General features: G+C 42.5%; 1 protein-coding gene across 1 annotated transcript in view; it reads right to left on the reverse strand.

The window, feature by feature from the left end:
- Positions 1-21,609, reverse strand: part of kcnq1.2 (potassium voltage-gated channel, KQT-like subfamily, member 1.2) — a 514,204-nt gene that overhangs the window by 325,807 nt on the left and 166,788 nt on the right. Inside the window, exon 15 of the mRNA XM_041255488.1 lies at positions 19,246-19,314. Coding sequence (XP_041111422.1) covers positions 19,246-19,314 — 69 coding nt within the window. The remainder of the gene's footprint in view (positions 1-19,245; positions 19,315-21,609) is intronic.

The following is a 21,609-nucleotide window of genomic DNA, read 5'->3' on the forward strand; positions in this document are numbered from 1 at the left end:
GCTCAGTCATCCAGTTTGGAGGGACTGCCTGATCTAGGCAGGATCTTGGTGGTACCATACACCTTACACTTCTTAATAACTGTCTTGACCGTGCTCCAAGGGATATTCAAGGCCTTTGATATATTTTTTTTATACCCATCCCCTGATCTGTGCCTTTCAACAACTTTGTCCCGGAGTTCTTTTGAAAGTGCCTTGGTGCTCATGGTTGAGTCTTTGCTTTGAAAAGCACTATCCAGCAGAGGGAACCAATAGGAACTGCTGAATCTATCCTGAAATCATGTGAATCACTACAATTTAACACAGGTGGAGGCCACTTAACTTGGTGTGTGATTTTGAAGGTTACATCTGAGCTAATTTAGGATTGCTATTACAAGGGGGGTGGACACTTATCCAACCAAGCTATTTCAGTTTTTATTTTTAATTAATTTTCTACAAATTTCTAGAATGTTATTTTTTCACTTGGAAGTTGTGGGGTAGGATGTGTACATACATGAAAAAAAAAACTATTTTAATGCATTTTAATTAATGGCTATAAGGCAACAAAAGGTGAAAAATTTGAAAGGGGGTGTAGACTTTCTATATGCACTGTAGCTTGGTCTGGGATATATGCCACCCCCTCCTAAATCCTACTGCTCTAAGTCATCTCTGCTAAGAAAAGTCTGCCTAACACCAAAACTTTCCCATTAAACTATTTTTTAATGTTTTGTTTTATAGAAAGCATTGTTAGAGATGCATTGGTAAATTGTGCAACTAACAGTGGAAAACAGTCTTCAGTTAAATACACATTCCAGCAACTGCAATTACTGAGTTATTTTGGTTGTCTATAAAGAACTTGACGCTAAAATGCTTCTGTCTTCTCCAGTGATTGAAGAAAGCAGATCGTGCCACGGTACAAAGGAACCCTGCCAGATGTACAAGTCATAGTTTTCATAAATAGCTGGGAAAGAGTGGCTCTTCTATCTATTCATAAACATGCCTTGTTTGAAAAGAGACAGTAGTCATTCATCTTATTAAACAAGGCTTCATTATTATGTGGCCAAGCACAGGGCCCCACTTTCCCCACAAATAACTAGATCTTAAAATGCATACTTTCTAAAATAACAGCTTTCGGTTTACATGGGAGCTATATATAACTTTGGCTAACCCATTCCCCACCCCAGTATTGCAATGATAAGGAAAAATTGCACTATAATATAATGCCCACATGATTGGATTTACAGAAGTCCATCCCCACAATATCCCATCTCTACAGCATCGGCTTTGAAAGTTGTTACAATTCGAAGTACAACTAAAATGATTAATTGAGTTGCTATTAATTTGACATATTGAATATATTTTTAGCTGCATGAACATGTATGTATTTTAAAACTATAGAATGTCTTTTGGGACATTTACTGCATCATCCAACATGCACACTGTTACCTTTTTTTAAATGAGTTTCTTAAGAAGATGACCACCAAAGATGAACTCTTTGGTATGTTACATACATTTTTCATCAGCTAAGTACTTACCAGATACCTACAGTTACAATTGTACTTTATCAGGTGTGCTCGCTGCAGGGTGCTAAGAGATAAGTGCAGCTACAAAAAAGAAAACTGTATGATAAAGGTGTCTATGAGAAATCTGATAGGTAACCGCCACTTATCTCATTGGAAATCAAGCAAAACAGCTCGGATCACCTGCGGCAAGCTACCTGGATATTGAAAACAATGATTACTTAGCAAAGAGCTGGAGGCGTAAAAGTAGATCAAGAGTCTAACATGGAGAGCATCAATCTATCATACCTCAATGATGAGGAACAGCACTGAAGACAAATATGCATTTGTGGTGGTATTTTAGTGCTCGTGACAGGTGAGGAACTGGTTAGAGTCAGGTATCTTTAATGCTTCCCTCACAGCCCTTGCCTCTCTCAAGCAGAGACTAACAGTTGTGCCAAATTGTTTGATGGTTTTGTGGTGAGGACTGATGTCAAAAGAGCCTGCTAAAACCTGTAACTCTAGTACTTCATCAAAGTATGAGGTTGAACATTTATTTTAATAAAATATCTTTGTTTAAATCATGCCTTTTTGACATTCTACCACGTGAACTGCACAGAACAGTTAGAAATGCTATTAGTCTCATATTACTTTTGCAGTAATTTTGTTGAGTACAATAGCCTACTACTAGTATTAACCCACTAATATGACCAGTCCAGGGACCAAGTAAATGTGGGGGTGGCCTTACTGAAGAGACAAGAATTTCTTGTAACAAATTAAAACCATTTATAAGATTTAAACGTGTCTGTGTGTGTGTGTCTATTTATCGACACACACACACACACACACACACTGTTTAAATATTATAAATGGTTTTCAATTTTTTACTATTGAAATAGTCTAATGTTAATTGAGTACGTTTACAAAATGTTTACCACATGTCAGGATATTACTTATCAAAAGTATTTCTACACATCCATATGATCAATGTGAATGAATGGTTAACATAACTATAACCCGAATACACACAGATGGGGATATCTTCTGAAACAGCTTTAATTTCACATCTTCTGAAACAGGTTTAATTTCATATCTACTGAAACAGCTTTCATTTATTTTTCTTTTTTTTGTTCATTAATATTTAGGCAGTAAAAAGCAAGGTATCACTTACCAAAATAAATGTGTCTATTTCAAAAAAGGAAATTGTAGACGTTAGAAGCTCCTGAGAGACTGAAAATGAAGCATAAAGTGTTCAAAATAGAGAGAGGTGTTGCCAAGAATGCATTTCTGAAAATGTGTCAAGTTACGAAATGCAATACCATCATTTGCTTTTGACAAACCAGAGATAATTCAAAATAATGACTTCTGCAGCAGTTTGAAACTTCAGTGTCCCAGAATTGTTTTTAATTATATTCTAAAATGTATTTTCATGGTTAAGGTTTATAATTTATGTTTTACTTCACTTTGCCATGGTGAACATTTTGCAGTTGCATAGTATCACCATTCAAGTATAATGCAATGGTTTGTCACAAGCTGTTAGCAATCATACTGATAAACTAACCGTCTGTCAGTGTAGATTTAAATTGGACCTCAGATACGAAGAGTAGGGGCTAGGTCAGCATTCGTTAAAATACAACCTGCCCACTGCATGAAGCCCCTTAAGACCCAACATCCTGCTATCTCTAAGTAAAATTAACAGTTATAAAATCCCCCTTTTGCCAGAAGAATACTTTAACCAGCCTACAAATCAGAAACATTTGTGATCAAAACGATTGCTGAAAAAGTGGTTTGTGTCAAGACAGGTGATTTATGAAGTGTGATTATTATAGTACAGCCCTGTGGTGCCCAGTGGTTTTGTAATTCCTAAAGTGACCTTCCACATATTTTTGGCTACGATGACTGGGTTAGGTGGCACAGCAGATTAATTCACTAGTCTATCATGCCTTTCAACACTGTAGGAGTGGGTACAAATCCACTTCACGTTACAATTTGGTAACAACTGCCAGTATCTCCTGGAGAGGCCCAGGACTAAATGGCAGGTAGTGTGCTGACACAGTGCATGACTGGTAGCCAGTGTCTTTGCCTTACCTTTCATGAACAATACAAACAAAAAAATAATTAAAACTAAAGAGACTCGCCTGTAGCAGTATTTAGATGCAGGTTTGATTAATTGAACGTATACCACTATCTTTTCCTTCAAAGCAAAAGGTGGAAGAAATTGTAACTGACCATCACTAGCAAAAAGTAGGAAGGAGGGGTTGAATTACTGTTCTGAGAAGTTCAAATAATTCCTTAGTCATGTTGCAAAAACAGTGGAAGTGTTTACATTTTTCACATGGCTAGTGTAAAACCCAGTCGGTATGTATCACGGTCACTATCAGCAGTGTTTCAGAGCCACATTACTACAGTGCACCAGATAAAACAAGAAACAGCTACAGGGGACCCTTAACTCAACATAGTGTGCAATGACTGGAAGCTCTACTGATTCTTAGAGTGTGTAGTGTGTTGAAATGGTCTAGAAGCAAGTGATACTAATTCTGATTAAGAGAATACTCAAAACTGTGAACAACATATTCTGAAGATACAAAAGAAACCACTCAGTAAAAACTCATGTTATTCTAATATTAAACTGCGGCTGCTGACCTGTGGTTCCGCCTCCAGTCCACAATCCAATCTGCAACCGTAGGTAACAAATCGTCATAACCCATAACCCCAAGTTACCTGAACACAATTCACTAATACAAGATTGTAGAAAAAAAATGAATTTCTAACATCCCTGAATCCTGAAATGACAGGCTAGTTTGAATGACTCTGTGATGTCTAATAAAAGCTGCCCCCTCATTTTTCAACTTCATTATTGAAGCGTGCGTTTGACTAAACAATAGAGTCAGCTGTTAATTGTTTAAAAGTAGCTGGGGATGCAAAGCCCAAGGCACTTCTTTCTAATGTGACAGATATGTCGACTTGTTCTAGTTATGGTCAGGTTCTGTTGCTTTCCAGACTAATAATAAAAAAAAGTTCAAGGCAAGCATACTTAAGGTTACCTCATTTTTAATGTATATTTTATTTTTAATAACGAACAGGCTGTTGAGAGCACACGGATAGGATATCAAAGTAAACCAAAACACAAAGTGGGAAAGGGGAGGGTGCTACAGTGAATAAATGCACTAGCCTTTCCCCTCTGGAGTCCCAATTTATTTTGCATGCAAGATTACTTGGGTGGCCTCACTGGACAGTAGAGCATGACATAAAGGATTGAATATTGTATTGATTAGCTTCAATAACTATCACAGTGATCTCTCTGTATGCCACTATTAGATATGCATTACAAAATGTCCACGCTACTGTCAACATGGACCACCCACAAATTATCCACATTTGTGAAGATTGAAAATAGCGAGAAGGCACTGTGAACAAAAATTAAGCATCGCTGTGTACATTGTGTTAGAGGAATGAAAAGATTTGTATTATTGATATGGCAAGTGGTTAAAACAATGTGACAGTCAAATAGTTAATTAATTTTCTGGGACTTGACAAAAAGAATCATAGAAAACAGCTGTGTACCAATTAAATTAATCAAAACAGTGGTTTATCATAATACAGCCACAGCTTGAACTCTTGAGAAAGGGCCGAAGCAGTGTTTCTAAACTTTTCAAATATATACACTATGATTTATGAGGCATTTTATAAAAAATTTCTTGCATGGTCCTGTAACCCCGCCCCTGTACGTATTTTGTTTATTTTGAATTTGTGTTGTATTATTATGATTTAAATATTATTGTGCACTGGTGTTTTAGGTCAGCAGGCAAGGGTTAATTGCCTTCCCTGCCAAATCACTTCACGTGTAGAATGTGCCTGAGACCGGTTGAATAACTGACAAACAATCGAGCTCAGGCATAGCTGCATAAAAGAGGCAGGAATCCCTTAGTCTAGGTTGGGTTTTGTTCAGAGGAGTAATGTAACTTAGTGATATACAAATAACAATTGCTACACCAGCATAATACTTTTTTTGCTGTGTTTAATTCTTGTGTCTGTTTGTTTTGGCCATTGTGCCTGTGGCAGGCTGGCGAGTGGATAGAGGCCCAGAGACAGTCTGCAGTTCAAAAAAAATAACTATTTTATTATAAATAAACACAAAAATGAAAGGGCACAAGGGCCAAAACAAAGCAATTTAAACACAAAAAGATAAAAAGCAAAACTTACAAAAAATAACAGTTTCCAGGCTGGGCGATGCCTTCACTGGACTCAAACTTTCTAAACAACCCCAAAAAAACCAACCTGCTTCCTCAGCTCCCTCTCCCCAAATGAGAAGCAGAGGCCTCCTTTTATATCAGGTGGCTGGGCGCTGATTGATCGTTAATCAACCTAATCAACTAATCAACCCCAGCCACCTGAACATAATAAACCCAGGCAGGCAGGGGAAATTAACCCCATCCCTGCCAATTTAAAGGGCAGAGCTTTGCTCTGCCACACACCTCCCCCCATGTACAACGTACACCGGCCGCAATCGGCCAACTCCCCCCTTCCCCCCACCCTCCCCACCCCCCTCCCCCCAAGAGTCCAATTATGTCCCTTGGGTGGGCTGTTATGGTGGGTGGTGGTGGGCGGGGTTGATGTCGGAGCCCCCAAGCCTTCTTTGGTTGAGGGGGCCCCGAATCTCCAAGGTAGCACGGCGACGGCGGCCCGGCTCCCTCTGGTGGCAGAGGCGGCGACGGCGGCCCGGCTCCCTCTGGTGGCGGAGGCGGCGACGGCGGCCCGGCTCCCTCTGGTGGCGGAGGCGGCGGCCCGGCTCCCTCTGGTGGCGGAGGCGGCGGCCCGGCTCCCTCTGGTGGCGGAGGCGGCGACGGCGGCCCGGCTCCCTCTGGTGGCGGAGGCGGCGATGGCGGCCCGGCTCCCTCTGGTGGCGGAGGCGGCGACGGCGGCCCGGCTCCCTCTGGTGGCGGAGGCGGCGGCCCGGCTCCCTCTGGTGGCGGAGGCGGCGGCCCGGCTCCCTCTGGTGGCGGAGGCGGCGGCCCCGGCTCCCTCTGGTGGCGGAGGCGGCGGCCCCGGCTCCCTCTGGTGGCGGAGGCGGCGGCCAGCTCCCTCTCGGGTTCTGAGAGCGGCGGCGGCTCCTCCCTCTCGGGCTCTGAGAGCGGCGGCGGCTCCTCCCTCTCGGGCTCTGAGAGCGGCGGCGGCTCCTCCCTCTCGGGCTCTGAGAGCGGCGGCGGCTCCTCCCTCCTCTCTGGCTCTGGGAGCGACGGCGGCTCCTCACCCCTCTCTGGCTCTGGGAGCGACGGCAGATCCTCCTCCCTCTCTGGCTCTGGGAGCGACGGCAGCTCCTCACCCCTCTCTGGCTCTGGGAGCGACGGCAGCTCCTCACCCCTCTCTGGCTCTGGGAGCGACGGCAGCTCCTCACCCCTCTCTGGCTCTGGGAGCGACGGCAGATCCTCCTCCCTCTCTGGCTCTGGGAGCGACGGCAGATCCTCCTCCCTCTCTGGCTCTGGGAGCGACGGCAGCTCCTCACTCCCTCTCTGGCTCTGGGAGTGACGGCAGGCTCCTCCTCCCTCTCTGGCTCTGGGAGCGACAGCAGATCCTCCTCCCTCTCTGGCTCTGGGAGCGACAGCAGATCCTCCTCCCTCTCTGGCTCTGGGAGCGACGGCAGATCCTCCTCCCTCTCTGGCTCTGGGAGCGACGGCAGCTCCTCACTCCTCTCTGGCTCTGGGAGCGACGGCAGCTCCTCCTCCCTCTCTGGCTCTGGGAGCGACAGCAGATCCTCCTCCCTCTCTGGCTCTGGGAGCGACGGCAGCTCCTCCTCCCTCTCTGGCTCTGGGAGCGACGGCAGCTCCTCCTCCCCTCTCTGGCTCTGGGAGCGACGGCAGCTCCTCACCCCTCTCTGGCTCTGGGAGCGACGGCAGCTCCTCACCCCTCTCTGGCTCTGGGAGCGACGGCAGCTCCTCACCCCTCTCTGGCTCTGGGAGCGACGGCAGCTCCTCACCCCTCTCTGGCTCTGGGAGCGACGGCAGCTCCTCACCCCTCTCTGGCTCTGGGGACGACGGCAGCTCCTCACCCCTCTCTGGCTCTGGGAGCGACGGCAGCTCCTCACCCCTCTCTGGCTCTGGGGACGACGGAGGCTCCTCACCCCTCTCTGGCTCTGGGGACGACGGAGGCTCCTCACCCCTCTCTGGCTCTGGGGACGACGGCAGCTCCTCACCCCTCTCTGGCTCTGGGAGCGACGGCAGCTCCTCACCCCTCTCTGGCTCTCGGGAAGGCGGCTCACCCCTCTTTATTGGAGTGACCGGGGCATCTCCCATGTCTACAGCCAGGTAATTAACCACCATGAGGGCAACCTCTGGGAAGGAGGCCGGGTGGTGCTGTTCCTCCCACTGTTCCCACCTCTCCCCATCTCGACGCCACAGCGTGTTGATAACTATGGGGAGATCGTGGACGAGGTCTGCCTCAGGGTGCATCAACCAGTCCCAGATCTCCTGGGACGGTGGTGAAGGTGGTGGTGCTGGAGGTAGTGGGGTGGCCCCTGATGCCCGGGGTGAACACGGCACCTCTTCCTGGGCCTGGTTGTAGGGGCATCCTGCCCAGTTGTGGCCGTCCTCCTCACACCGGCCACACCAGTTTGCCGGTGGCACGTCTGGGCAGGACCGCCAACGATGGTCCTCCTTCCCACACCAGGAACACCAGGGGAAGAGGCTGGCCGGGTCCTCCAGCGGTGGCTGCAGCAGCTTACATTTCTTCAGCTGCTGCTGCTTTTCCTGCCTTTGCCGCTGTCTGCTCTTCTTTCCCATTTTTTTTTTTTTTTTTTTCAAAAAAAAAAAAAAAAAAATTATCCCAAAAATTCCACAAAAACAAAACAAAAATACTGCTCTGAGCCTCTAGGTGGCGCTATCCCACTTCTGACACCAAATGTGGCAGGCTGGCGAGTGGATAGAGGCCCAGAGACAGTCTGCAGTTCAAAAAAAATAACTATTTTATTATAAATAAACACAAAAATGAAAGGGCACAAGGGCCAAAACAAAGCAATTTAAACACAAAAAGATAAAAAGCAAAACTTACAAAAAATAACAGTTTCCAGGCTGGGCGATGCCTTCACTGGACTCAAACTTTCTAAACAACCCCCAAAAAACCAACCTGCTTCCTCAGCTCCCTCTCCCCAAATGAGAAGCAGAGGCCTCCTTTTATATCAGGTGGCTGGGCGCTGATTGATCGTTAATCAACCTAATCAACTAATCAACCCCAGCCACCTGAACATAATAAACCCAGGCAGGCAGGGGAAATTAACCCCATCCCTGCCAATTTAAAGGGCAGAGCTTTGCTCTGCCACAGTGCCATTTTGTTTTGTGGTCAGTGTTTTGTTTTGTGTTCAAACCTTTTATTTGTATTTTACAATAAATGCACGCAGCAGTGCTTCATATCGCATTACTGGTGTGTTTCTGTCTGGTCTGACTTCACCCATATCCTGTTCACAGGTCCTCATGACCAAATCACATAAAGAATTACAAAATACAATTGTGTACAGAGCAGCACATGGAGGGAACCTTTCTCAGGTTTAGAATTCATGACGACAGCACTCCAGATAAGCAGCATACTGTGTTTTACATATTGAAAAAATATTCATTTAAATTTAATGCGTAAAGATACACATAGCAATTTTGTTGCATAGCTTGAGTTTGCATGTTATCAAGCTTCTTTTGATGCATTGGTTCCTGGCGTCTCAATGGTCAATTGTCTCAATGGTCAATCTTTTTTCAGGCTGAAAAAGTCCCTTGGGTCAACGCTGTCAATACCTTTTAGAATTTTGAATGCTTGAATTAGGTCGCCACGTAGTCTTCTTTGTTCAAGACTGAACAGATTCAATTCTTTTAGCCTGTCTGCACATGACATGCCTTTTAAGCCCGGAATAATTCTGGTCGCTCTTCTTTGCACTCTTTCTAGAGCAGCAATATCTTTTTTATAGCAAGGTGACCAGAACTGCACACAATATTCAAAATGAGGTCTTACTAGTGCATTGTAACTGATGTTGGCTGAGGCTTTTCCAAATAATTTCCAAATAATTCAATTTCATGCTGAGTGACCTCTGCTGTAAGGACTCTCAGCTCCTCCTCAGAGGACTTTGCTGCCCTTCCTCTGACATATTTAATTGATTTGGTCTGATTTTTGTGCTCCACAGTCTCTTACAGTGCAGCTCCATTCTCCCAGCTCACCCCTCACTCTGGGCTGTAACTGCAATTGTTTCCACTGCGCGTGTCCTTACATCAGCCCCATAGTGTTTAAATCTGGTGATTGAGTAAATTACTCAATGACCCAAAACCGTAGCTGGAGCATTTGGTACCAAGTATCACCCAGAAACCAAAAAGTCACATGACCACAAAAGGGCAGCTTTACAGATTAGGAGCTTAATTGATTGTCATTAAAGTCTGACTTTCTCATGATGTGTTGTATTTGTAACGACTGCTGTCTGCTGCTGGTCCTAATGGGTTAATTCAATGTGCGTAGCTAGTGTAAATTAAACAATTTACATGCAGATAACAATCTATGTTGTAGTACATATAAAAAAAGTAGATATGAATGTACTGTATACACATATATACACTGTGTGTGTGTGTGTGTGTGTGTGTGTGTGTGTGTGTTATATGTATATTTCTATATTCCCTTTTGGCTCAAAATTATAACTTAAAGAGAAGAATATACAGTTGCAGAATCCTACACTGGTGAAGCACTTCTGCCAAGAACCTATAGCAGGGCTTCATCTTTCGTAGCCTTTGTAACACGTTGTTAAACAAAGTTGGTATTTCACTTGGTATTTGCTTGTTTTTATTTCCCTTTTGAATGAAAACCACCACAGCGACCCCTGGACCCACGGGCCAATATATATATACTATATATATATATATATATATCTATATAATATATATCTATATATATAATATATTAAGTATAGTATATATTATATATATATAATAATATATAGATATATCTATAGATATATAGATATAGATATAGATAGATAGTAATCAGGTTAGCTTAAAGGTGTAATAAACAGTATTGGAATACTATTTCAATTAACAAGATCCCTTTATAACCCAATTTTAAGCTTCTGTGTCTGCATGTGCATAAATAAATAGATCATTTAACATTTTACATTAAAAGTTTAAACCCAGTTGGAGTAATAAAAAATAAAAAATACATGTAAACCCCTATTTTATCATCTATTTTACAATCTAAAGTGTGAGTTTTAAGTTTACGCTGTAGTTGCTTCATTCATTTATGATTGTTGAAAATGGTTGTTTGCATTTTACAGTTTTGATTTATGTACATGCTTTCTTTCCACAGTTTTACTTTAACAATTAACAAGGAACTTATGCCTACAGACAACAAGTTAATAGGCATTATTCAAAGACATGCATGTTTTGTCTTGCTTTGTGACATTTGTGAAGACATAACAGCTCCCCTCATTATAATCTCTCTTTAAACACAGCATGCGTGATGCTCTGTGCATTCTGCCCAAACACAGGCGCACACCCTTACTGGTTTGGAACACACATCTACTAGTTTCTGACTGGATACTGGCATATAAACCCAGCACAGGTTTAAAGCAATTCTTTTAATGTATACAATGCTCAAGCTTGTTTCGGTCAATCTAAACACATTTATTACTAAGCAACAACACCAATCCAACATAACCCTGAGCACAAACCCCCAACCAAGCAGTTCTATTGCTAAACATGTTATTATAGATATGCAGTTCTACTACAGTGACCTTCAGCTTGTGTTTACTGTTGCTGACCATGTGTACATATTCCCTCAAGTGAAAACAACAATCATTTAACTTTAGAATCTTGTGTATCATTCACCCTTAAAACCAGAATAACCAGTGATTGCACACAAAACAGACTGGCCAATTACAAACTACAACATGGAAGTAACCTACCCTTGAACATAACTATATTCTGTCCTGGAAGAGTTTAGGTGTGGCATTACTTCCTACGGTGAACTGTAAACTACCCAGTTCAAATGAAGCATTTTAAAACACACTGAATATAATGAAAATAATGTGGAAGAGAAACAACATTCCTTAAGAACGTATTGCAAATACAATCTACAGGATGCCTGAAGTAAATGCATTGGATAAAGAAAAGTGTGGACACACACGTTATTTATGGGAACATTGCTCCAGCTTCTATAACCAGCCCAAGTGTGTGTATAAACTATGTATATGCAGGACATCTATGAATTCTGTATTTGAGAATTTCAAATGAAATGCCTCTTGCAGTAACTAGTTTTAATTCACGATGGATCAATGGAGTCATATGTGCCTGAATCTTACAAATTGTACAAATCTGCGAATTACAAATTACTAAATAAGTTATTAAATAATATCACTGTGTCTAATATCTTTGTCCATTGCTTTTGCTCTTCCTGGTACACCTGCACTCCCTGTGTCAGAATTAATCACATGATCTGCCAGAATAAGGCCCATTGGCCTAACCATGGAAACTGACACTACCACAGGAAGTGATGCAATACCAAGAAAAAGTAAGCATAATCTTTCTTTGGCTACATTGCGGGGCTTGAGAAATTATCATAAGCCTGATTCCCTGAAATAGAAATGTAACCAAATGTAACCAATGTAACCATTACCTAATGGGTATTTATCCTTAAAGACCATAAAACCTGAATAGATATACCAAAGCTGCATACAGTGCCTGTGACACAGTCGCGCCCGCACCCTAGGGCATAAAAAGGACTGCTGGCACAATATCGTCATCATTTTTCCTCCAAGACTGCTACAATAATAATGCAGCAATCTTGAAGGTTAATGATTAAATTTCTATTTCAAGGAACTAAGGTTATGATAATGTTCCCTATCAAGTACGAAATATAACCATTACCTAATGACTCTGAATACCAAAGCTGTCACAATATTGCAAACCAGCCAGAATGCTACAAGGCTAAGCCAAGGCTACCTTACTCGTTATCATTAGGAACCCCAGTACAAGTAGCTGGGGCTTAAAAATTTCTCGTTCCAAAACCAGGGTTTTGTGGATCCGCGACAATCAGCCGATAGAACCGCACAAAAGTACTGAGAGTAGCCCCCACCACTGCATCACAATGTCCCTGGCAGATGCGCACTGGAACAAAGCCCACAGAGTTGCCATGTTCCTGGTGGAACGGGCAGTGAACTTCTCTGGTGGGGGCTTAACTGTATCTGTGATCAATTTTCCCAGCCTCTGTTTAGACAGAGCTTTCCCATGGGACTTAGCCCCATAACAGACAAAAAACTCTTCAGACTGCCTCCAACCCTGAATTCTGTCCACATAGTATGCTAAAGCTTGCACTGGATACAGCGTGTGGAGCTGAGGGTCCATGTCAGACTGGAAAGGAGACAAAGCGTAACTTTCACCCTTACTTCTGCAAAAATTAAGCAGGCTTTTACAATTGAAAATGCTTGCATCTCATCCATCTGCTTAGCAGACGTGATTGCAAGCATAGACAAATATTTCAGCTCAGCTGAATGCAAGGGCTCAAAGGGAGGATTCATAAGCGCTTCCAGCACCACCTTAAGCCTCCAACAAGGGGCAATGTCTTTCATAGGCAGCCAAAGCCTCCGAGCACCCCTTAAAAATTGTCCTGCCAGGAAATGAGCTTCAGGGGAGACTGAATCAATATTAGTATGGCAAGCTGAAATAGCCACCAAATAGACCTTTAATGTAGAGGGGGATTTCCCCTCATCAAATAGGTCTTGAAAAAATTGCAGTATCACTGCCATGGGACAGGTCGTAGGGTCAAAACCCTTGGGCAGTCACCATGTTTGAAAAACGCCCCACTTGTACCCATACTGACAATGTGTGGATGCCACTTTGGCATTCTGTAAGGTGTCTATTACTCTATTAGACAACCCCAGACAGCTCAAATGCGCTGTTCAGGGGCCAGATCCAGAGCTGCAGACTCAATGGGTTGGGATGCCACAATGTCCCCCGTGCCTGGCGGAGCAGGTCGCTGCGTTTTGGCAAACTCCATGGCTGGCCGCTCAGGAGCTGTATCAAGATTGTAAACCACAGTTTCCTGGGCCAATAAGGGGCTACTTGTACCTACAGGTACAGTGGAAACATCGGCCATTGGTGTGCCAAGGCATCTATTGCCAGAGAGTCTCCGGCTCCTGTCATGGAGAACCAGAGGAGACAATAGGTTGATTCTTGGGAGGCAAACAGGTCCACCTGTACTCTCCTGAACCATTGCCAAATGAGGCTCACCAGCTCGGTTTGGAGCCTCCATTCTGAGAGGAGGTCCGCTGCCCAATTTGTCACCCCAGGCAGGTGTACTGCTCGCAATGAGAGGAGATGATGGTGCACCCAAAGCAATGATTTTCAGGACTCCCAATGGAGATTGGGGGACCTAAGGCCATCCTGGTGGTTTATATAAGCCACCACAGTACCCTGCACCTCCTGTAAAAATGTGTAAGGCTAGAAACACTGCCTGCAGTTACAACATATTTATATGGTGACCCTGCCACGGGGGTTTCCATATTCACTGCACTCCTCTGCTGTTCCACACAGCGCCCCAGCCGAGGCTGGACGCATCCGTGGTAACCACCTCCCTTCAGGTGATGCTGCCTAGTGTTACGCCTAAGTTCAGGTGAGCAGGATGTGTCCACCAGAATAGCGCCTGCAGACAGTACCAAGACACTGTTAGCAGATGGCCATGGTTCAAGGTGGGTTGAAAAACCCTGCTGTTAAACCAGCCTTGAAGAAGGAGCATGTGTTAAAGACACAAATGAAGGGTCTGGGAAACTGCTGCCGCCAAGCCCAGAGGCCTCAGAAACGTCACTACTGTGAGCTTTTTGTTGAGCTGAAAAAGCCAGACAGTGGACAGCATGGATCTGGAATCTAGACGCACTCCCAAATAGGAGACTGTCTGCAAAGGTGTGAGGTGGCTCTGCACAATTCAACGACAGACACCACCGATGAAGGTGGTTGGTTACGAATTCCATGTGAACCACTGCCTCTGCTGGAGACTGAGCACAAATGAACCAGTCGTCCAAGTAATTGCGTACTCTGATGCCTCTGTCTCAATGGGACCAGAATAGCTTCCATGCACTTTGGAAAGACACAGGGAACTAGAGAGAGGCCGAATGGCAGTACTCAGAACTTGTACACTGTCACTTGGAAAATGAGACAGGTACCTCCTATGGCCTGGTCTTATGGGGATGTGAAAATATGCGTCTTTCAAGTGGTGAACCAGTCGTCTGGCCTTATTGACTGCAACAGCTGCTGCATGGTCAACATTTTGAACTTCCGTCGGCTCAGATACAGGTTGACCTGTCTGAGATCAAGGATTGGTCTGAGGCCACCATCCCGCTTGGGCACTAGAAAGTATCTGGAGTAAAACCCTTCTTCCCAATGAAGAGGATGAACTGTGCAAATAGCCCACTTTTGTAGCAGAGCTGTCACCTCCTGTGACAACACCAGCGCGCCTTACAGATCCATGACCAACGTTACAGTCACGCTCTGAAAGGGCGGGTGACTGTGTCTGAATTGAAGAGAATAGCCAGTCTGTACAGTATTGAACACCCTGGTGTCCGTGGTGCATTGACGCCAGTACTCCAGGTGACTTCCTGAGAAGGGGCACTGGGCCTATGGCAGCAAATTGCTTGTGGTTTAGCTTTTGCCTTTGCGGTTGGCAACGAAACTTGTTGAAGTTTCCCCTTTGCACAGCCGCAGGTCGTTGTGAAAAACCCCTCTAGCCTTAGCAGGGGCTGGCTGCACCAGTCTCTGAGGTTGCCGAAATCTTGGACGCCAGCTTGGTGATGGTCTATGTACTGAAGGAGGCTGCTTGGGGAGCAGGAGGATAAGGGAAAGGGGAAAAAGACAAGGGAGACTGCGAACGCAGTCTCCTACATGAAGATTTCTTGCTTTCTTGCTTAGCCCTCAGGAGAGGATACAATCCTCACTTTCTGAGCTGAGGATGGGGGAGACACTTGTCCCGGGTGAGTGGATGGAGATCGCTCTACAGAGCTTCAAGACACTCGCTTCTCTAGCGTGCGCTTAGAAAAAGACACACACAACTGACAGGAGTTGTGGTTGGGCTAGTACATCCTTAGCATGCTTTGAGCCCAAACAGGCAGCACTTCTGCCGTGTCTGTCCTCCATAGGGAGACCTGCCTTGCAGACATCGCAAGAGTGAAAACCAGGCATAGTATAACAGCAGTGGTGTATAATTCAAACATCCGCTCTGCTGCAATTTTTATAATAGTAAATGAATAGCACTAGTAACCAAGGAAGGCTATGTAGCCACTGTAATGTAGAATGGTACTTAACCTTTGTTACTTTTAAGTATCTGCACGGTGCCTAGGCCCTAGTACAGTACTGTTCAAACTTTTTGCACGGTGTAGCCTTACAGTATGGACTATACAGTACTGCACGGTATACACAGTACGGTGTAATGGTACAGTATGGTCTACAATGCATGGTACGCATGGTATGGTGCAAATGGCATGGTACATTGTGAACAGTACAATACAGAGCACGGAGCACGGTACACGGTATGGTATGCTATGCACGGTATACAAGGTACGTCTGCAGAGCACGGTACATCACCAATGCGGTAACCTCGCTCATCAAGAGTGGTGGTAAGTCAGTGACCTACAGTTACCGAAGAAGCAATATGCAGGGATGCCCACCTGTATAGCTTCATGCTTAACATAAAACAGCCCTAAGACTTGAGGATGCCCACTGTCATTGACAGTCTTCGCAGTGGTATTGCAAGAAGGGACCAAAGCGGTAGTGAAACACTGCGGTAGAGACTGCAAAGGCCACTAGGGGACTGTGGCAATGTTGCCCCACCCCTGTGTGTATTTCTGTGTTGTATGTTGCATGTAGTGTGTTAATGTTGTGGTATTGTGCTTGGTACAGGATATAATATGGGTTATGTGCACCAGTGTTTAAAATGTATATTTGTATTTAGGCATGAGGATTGCACAGTACTTCACGTGCAGGTAAAATGAAATAATATGTGAGCACAGGAAATTGCACTTCATTAATTAATGTGCAGTTGTACTGAGACTCCAATTGAATGATTGATTAGCAATCGAGTCTCGGTAGAACTGTATAAAAGCAGCATGTTTTCATTCACTAGGAGAATTATTTAAAGATTAGCAATTGCTACGTGCTAGCTTTCAACCAGCACAATACTTGTTTGTTCGTCCACCATTTGTCTGTCTGTTCGTTTTGGCTACTGTGCGTTTTATTTTACAGTGTTTGTTGTGTTTTAACTGTTTTTTGTTTGTTCAGACTTTTATTTTCTGCTTATTGATTAAACTGGGCAACAGTGCAATTCACATTTCACCTGGCAGTAATGAGTGTTTCTTCTGGGTCCGATGTCACCACTATAGCCTGCTTGTCACAGGGACTAGTGAAAAACCATGGCTGAATACACAAATGTGGAATTAGATATTATTAAACATGTAATTAAATCACATTAAGTGTAAAACACAAGCAAAGGCAGAGAGATCAGATAAAATCAGATATAAGTGATACTTATCGGTGCATAGTCTCTCTCTCAGGTAAAAGGAAAAATGATGACAATATTGTGCCAGCAGTCCTTTTTATGCCCTAAAAGGCGGGTGCAACCTCATCACAGGCCCAGGTTTTATGGTCTTTAAGGATAAATACCCATTAGGTAATGGTTACATTTCATACTTGACATGGAACCAAAATAAAAAAAAAATGCTAAATATCTTTAGCACAACAATAAGTGGACCAGTGACAACGTTTCTTATTTCAACAAGAACTGACAAAAACACATTGGCTGTCTCACTGCTTCAACATAATTGTAAATCTCATAAATCATAAATCCCCATAGTAATATTAAGAGCATCAGACTTATTTTCGATCGTAACGCCTAGAAAGTAAGCACCATTTGTTTGTGTCTGTCTCACTGACATCACCAGTGTCTTTTTCTGTGGTAAAAGGCAACTCAGTGCATCATGGAACCCACAGCACAAATTTAATGAATAAAACATTTCAAGTGTACATAGTTCCAGACATGATAATAATTTATCATACTGACTGTCAATCAGACCTTGTCGAAATTTACATGGGAAAGTTTTACAAAAATATATTTTTCAGCATTGTCTAGATTGTTTTGAAATTGTAATTACACAACTAGGGAATTACTTGTTTTCAACTTTTACTAGGGAACATTCACCAGGAGAAAGCTACTTTTTTTCGGAACGTTGCAATGTATTCAGATCACTCTCCCTACTGCAACAAAGCTGGTGCTCTGATTGAATAATTGGCGTACTGTGGGAGCAGCATTGCTGCAGGAGTAGCGTGATCTCACTCAATACATGCCAATGTTTAGAAGAAAGCATCTTTCTCTTGGCAAGCACTCTTGTATTAACACTGAAAAAGGTGTTCCCCACTGATCTGCAGTATGTAAAAATAGAAGACTGCAATACAGACACCAGAGTCACAGTTCTGATACACGAGGGTGAATAAAGGACACTAAAGTGACTAGTGCTGTACAGTGAATATACTGTACAGCACATTCTGATATCCAGAGGTAAATCTCACTGTTACTTAGGGGCTGTTCTGCCCAACAGGTGACAATTAAAATTGTTTTCACTTCCTGTCAACAGGCAACTTTTGTTTGCTTTTTATTTACTCCCTATTTATTTTGCTGACTACACAATAAATAAACATAACTGCAAAACCCATTTACTCATCGCTCTTTCCTTTCTTTCTTGCGACACTGAGTCATTAAAACCTAGGTCCTTGTTGGTTCTGGGATTGAAACTGCTAATGAAAAAATACGTAGGGGATTAAGTTGTAGATTATTAGTGCCCCAATAGCCATGTGTTAGGTATATTATACAAGGCACACAAGAACATGTGCAACAATGCTTAAGCTTATTTTTTCACACACTTCAGTAATAACTCAAGTACCAGAACACTAGCCCTTAATCCACCTTCATCAAAGTGATTGCTTATTGCATGCAAATTGTAAAAAGCGAGAGAATTCAACAACATCTCTCAGCAATCTTTGGAACTTCCAGTTGTTGTGTCTCCTAGTAGTCATGACTCTCCCAAGTAATCTTAGCAGAAATTATAGCTACAAGCTGTTTCAGGTTTAAAATATTTCCTCATAGTTGCACTTGTCAAGTAACAAGACAACCATCTAATTTACTTTGAACAATTCTCTGTACATTGTTTTCAATATTCAAAAGGCAGTTATTCCATAAATATGGTTCCTACTTAACCAAAAATGTGATACAAGCCAATTAAATAGGATTTAATTACAGCATGTTTCCAGACCACGATCAGCATGTAAGATAGTCCAAGATTAGTGCTAATCAGGGTCTGTGAAACCAGCTGTTAATCCATTAAGTTCCAGCCTTTTCAGGTTACTGTATTTCCTATTATAGCATGTCAGTGAGTTTTCAGAACATTGACGTCACCTTGTAAAAACCACTCCTCTCGGAATTCCCTTGAACTGCAAAATCAATTCCAAACAGTCACATCACAATTCTTCAAATACCTCCTTGTAAAATTCCCTTCAAAACATAAACAAACATAATAGGGCACTATTTGGAATGTGATAGGCTATATAAAACTGCTTGTGAGCATCTGTGGATGGGCTATAATGACAGACTTAGCCTGTTCTTGTCTACTGACAATATTCCCTCGTCACAGATGTTCAGGGTTCTATAACTATATAATATCCCTCCGACTTAAAAAATAAAAGAAACATGCAAACAAAATAAGTGATAAACCCATAAATACCTTGCTGAATTCAACTGTTGTGTGGAGTACGAATCCAGGGGCTTTGCCATGAAAGGAATTGTCGACAGACTGTAAGAAAGAAGCATTTGTCTTTCTTTACAAAAGCTTCAGTTAAGAATACAGCAAGATTACTGAATCATTTCAGAATGCAAAAAGGCATTTAAATGGAATCTTATTCGATGTGGTTGGATCTTATATGGAAAACACTTATTTGTGGTATGTGCAGATGACGGTATTAATAAATGACGATATGACAAACAAGTACAGGGAGACCCGGTTTTAAAGTTTCCTCCCTCTTCAAACCAGCTTCAACCTGTCATGGGTCCACAACACAAGGATACCAAAATGAGCAATCTGTATCTCCCACATAATGTATAAGTCCACCCTGCAGAGATTACTAATTACGCAATGCAAGAAAGCTTGATCATTTAAAAACACGATTAAACAGAATTGTTAAAAATCATTATTTTCTGGTTATGTTTCAAAGAACAAACGAATAAAGCAAGGTGCTAATAAATAAATATGATAAAATAAACCAAACAAAAGAGGCAGTCCTTTTTAATGAAAACAACTTCTTAGGGAGGTCTGCGGCCCACAAGAGTTTGACGGCTGCACAAGCAGTTTTCGTTAAGGGCTGCTACCCCTGCACTGTGTTACTATGCTGCAGTTACTACATGCAGCAAGCGTCCTTACCTAAATGCTGCTCACCCCTGTCCTGTGTTCTATGATGTAGTTACTACATGCAGCAATAGAAAAGGAGGTTATCAGTCTTCAAACTCTGTTACTGCCCAGGAAGCATAACCAAAATTAAAAAGAGTATCATATATTGTTTTCCAAATGGTGTAATACTGAAACATCCACTCACTAAAACACAACTTCCCTGATTGCCTGCTTTCATTTATGACCAGGGATATGTTAATACAAATACCAAAGCAATCGTGATTATGTTAAACAAGATATTGTAAGAATACGTACAACAAAGCAGGAAGCTAGGGAAAGTAACTTGTTGTGCTTTAAACTCTTCAGACTGTTCAGTAACACTCCATCTTTTATTGAACTGAGTAAAATACATCCTGACGATCTACTGTTGTAATATTAGGTAAAGCATCACAAACAGTAGGGTATACAACAAACTTCAGCTCTTTGCCTATATTTTAAGCCTTTTCCTAGGCAAGATAACTTGAGATGTTAATTCCAAAAATAGACAAAATGTATATATATATATATATATATATATATATATATATATATATATATATATATATATATATATATATATATTTGGGACTCTGCATGACAGTATAAGTCTGCGAACAAAGTTATGTGAAAGAGCTCTGTAGGCACCCCCCCACCCACTTCAAATACAGATCTTTAGGTTGAGACACAAACATGGGGAGGGTAATGGAACACAGGGAGACAATGAAAAGACATGAGAACTGCTGCACTTTCAAATACAGTTGAATATGATAGCATTCAAGGAAAAGCTGAACACGTGTGGTTGTGTGAGATTATCAATTTAAAAATGGATTATTGACGCTGTTTAAAAAAAATAAGTAGGGGGTTTCACAGATGCCAAAAATGAATTGTGTTGAACGTTCCTATTATTAATATTGCACTGTGTAGAGATGGCAGACCAACACAGCTGATAAACTGGAAAGAAGTAAAATCTTTCCAACTCAGTTACTTACTGTTGTATAGGAAACCAGTTTTTTTGCTCAACACGGCAGAATCATATTAATGTAACTATCAACACAGCTGTGTTTATTCAAATTAGGAAACATTTCTCATCTAAAAACAACATTAGCTTAAAACACATAAAGCCATGGAGGCAATGTATGAAAGTGAAGCATTCATGTTTCCAACAACACAGTCTGAAAAACATTACCCAAATAGGCTCACCTTATTAATAGTGCCTGTAGGCATTACTTAACTATGTGAGTGCTGAACAAAGTCCTTCCAATGATTAAGTGCCACTTTACAGTTCTCTTACAGGGGCAACAATCAAACACACCAAACAGGAAGGCAAGCACCAAAAAACAAGACAGATATTGTTAATGAAGCCACAAGGTCTGTTAGTAAAATGTCTGTTAGTAGATGGACTGTAATATTCTCACAACAGTTTTAACAGTTGCAGGTCAACAGTCGATGATAAATCCCAGCTTATGTTTAATCAAGGAGTAGTGAGGCAAGATACTGCAATTTTCAGTATAAAACATCCACCCTTTGCATTGCACACATGACTGAGTAGTTTCATTTAACATGACTTCTGTAATGCATCCCTTTCTATAAAACGTGCATTGCATAATGTATACCCCTTGTAAGAATAATACTTAGTAGGATCAATCATACTTTAAAATGTGTTGA

The sequence above is a fragment of the Polyodon spathula genome, chromosome 7 (genome assembly GCF_017654505.1).
Source record: "Polyodon spathula isolate WHYD16114869_AA chromosome 7, ASM1765450v1, whole genome shotgun sequence".
NCBI lineage: Eukaryota > Metazoa > Chordata > Actinopteri > Acipenseriformes > Polyodontidae > Polyodon > Polyodon spathula.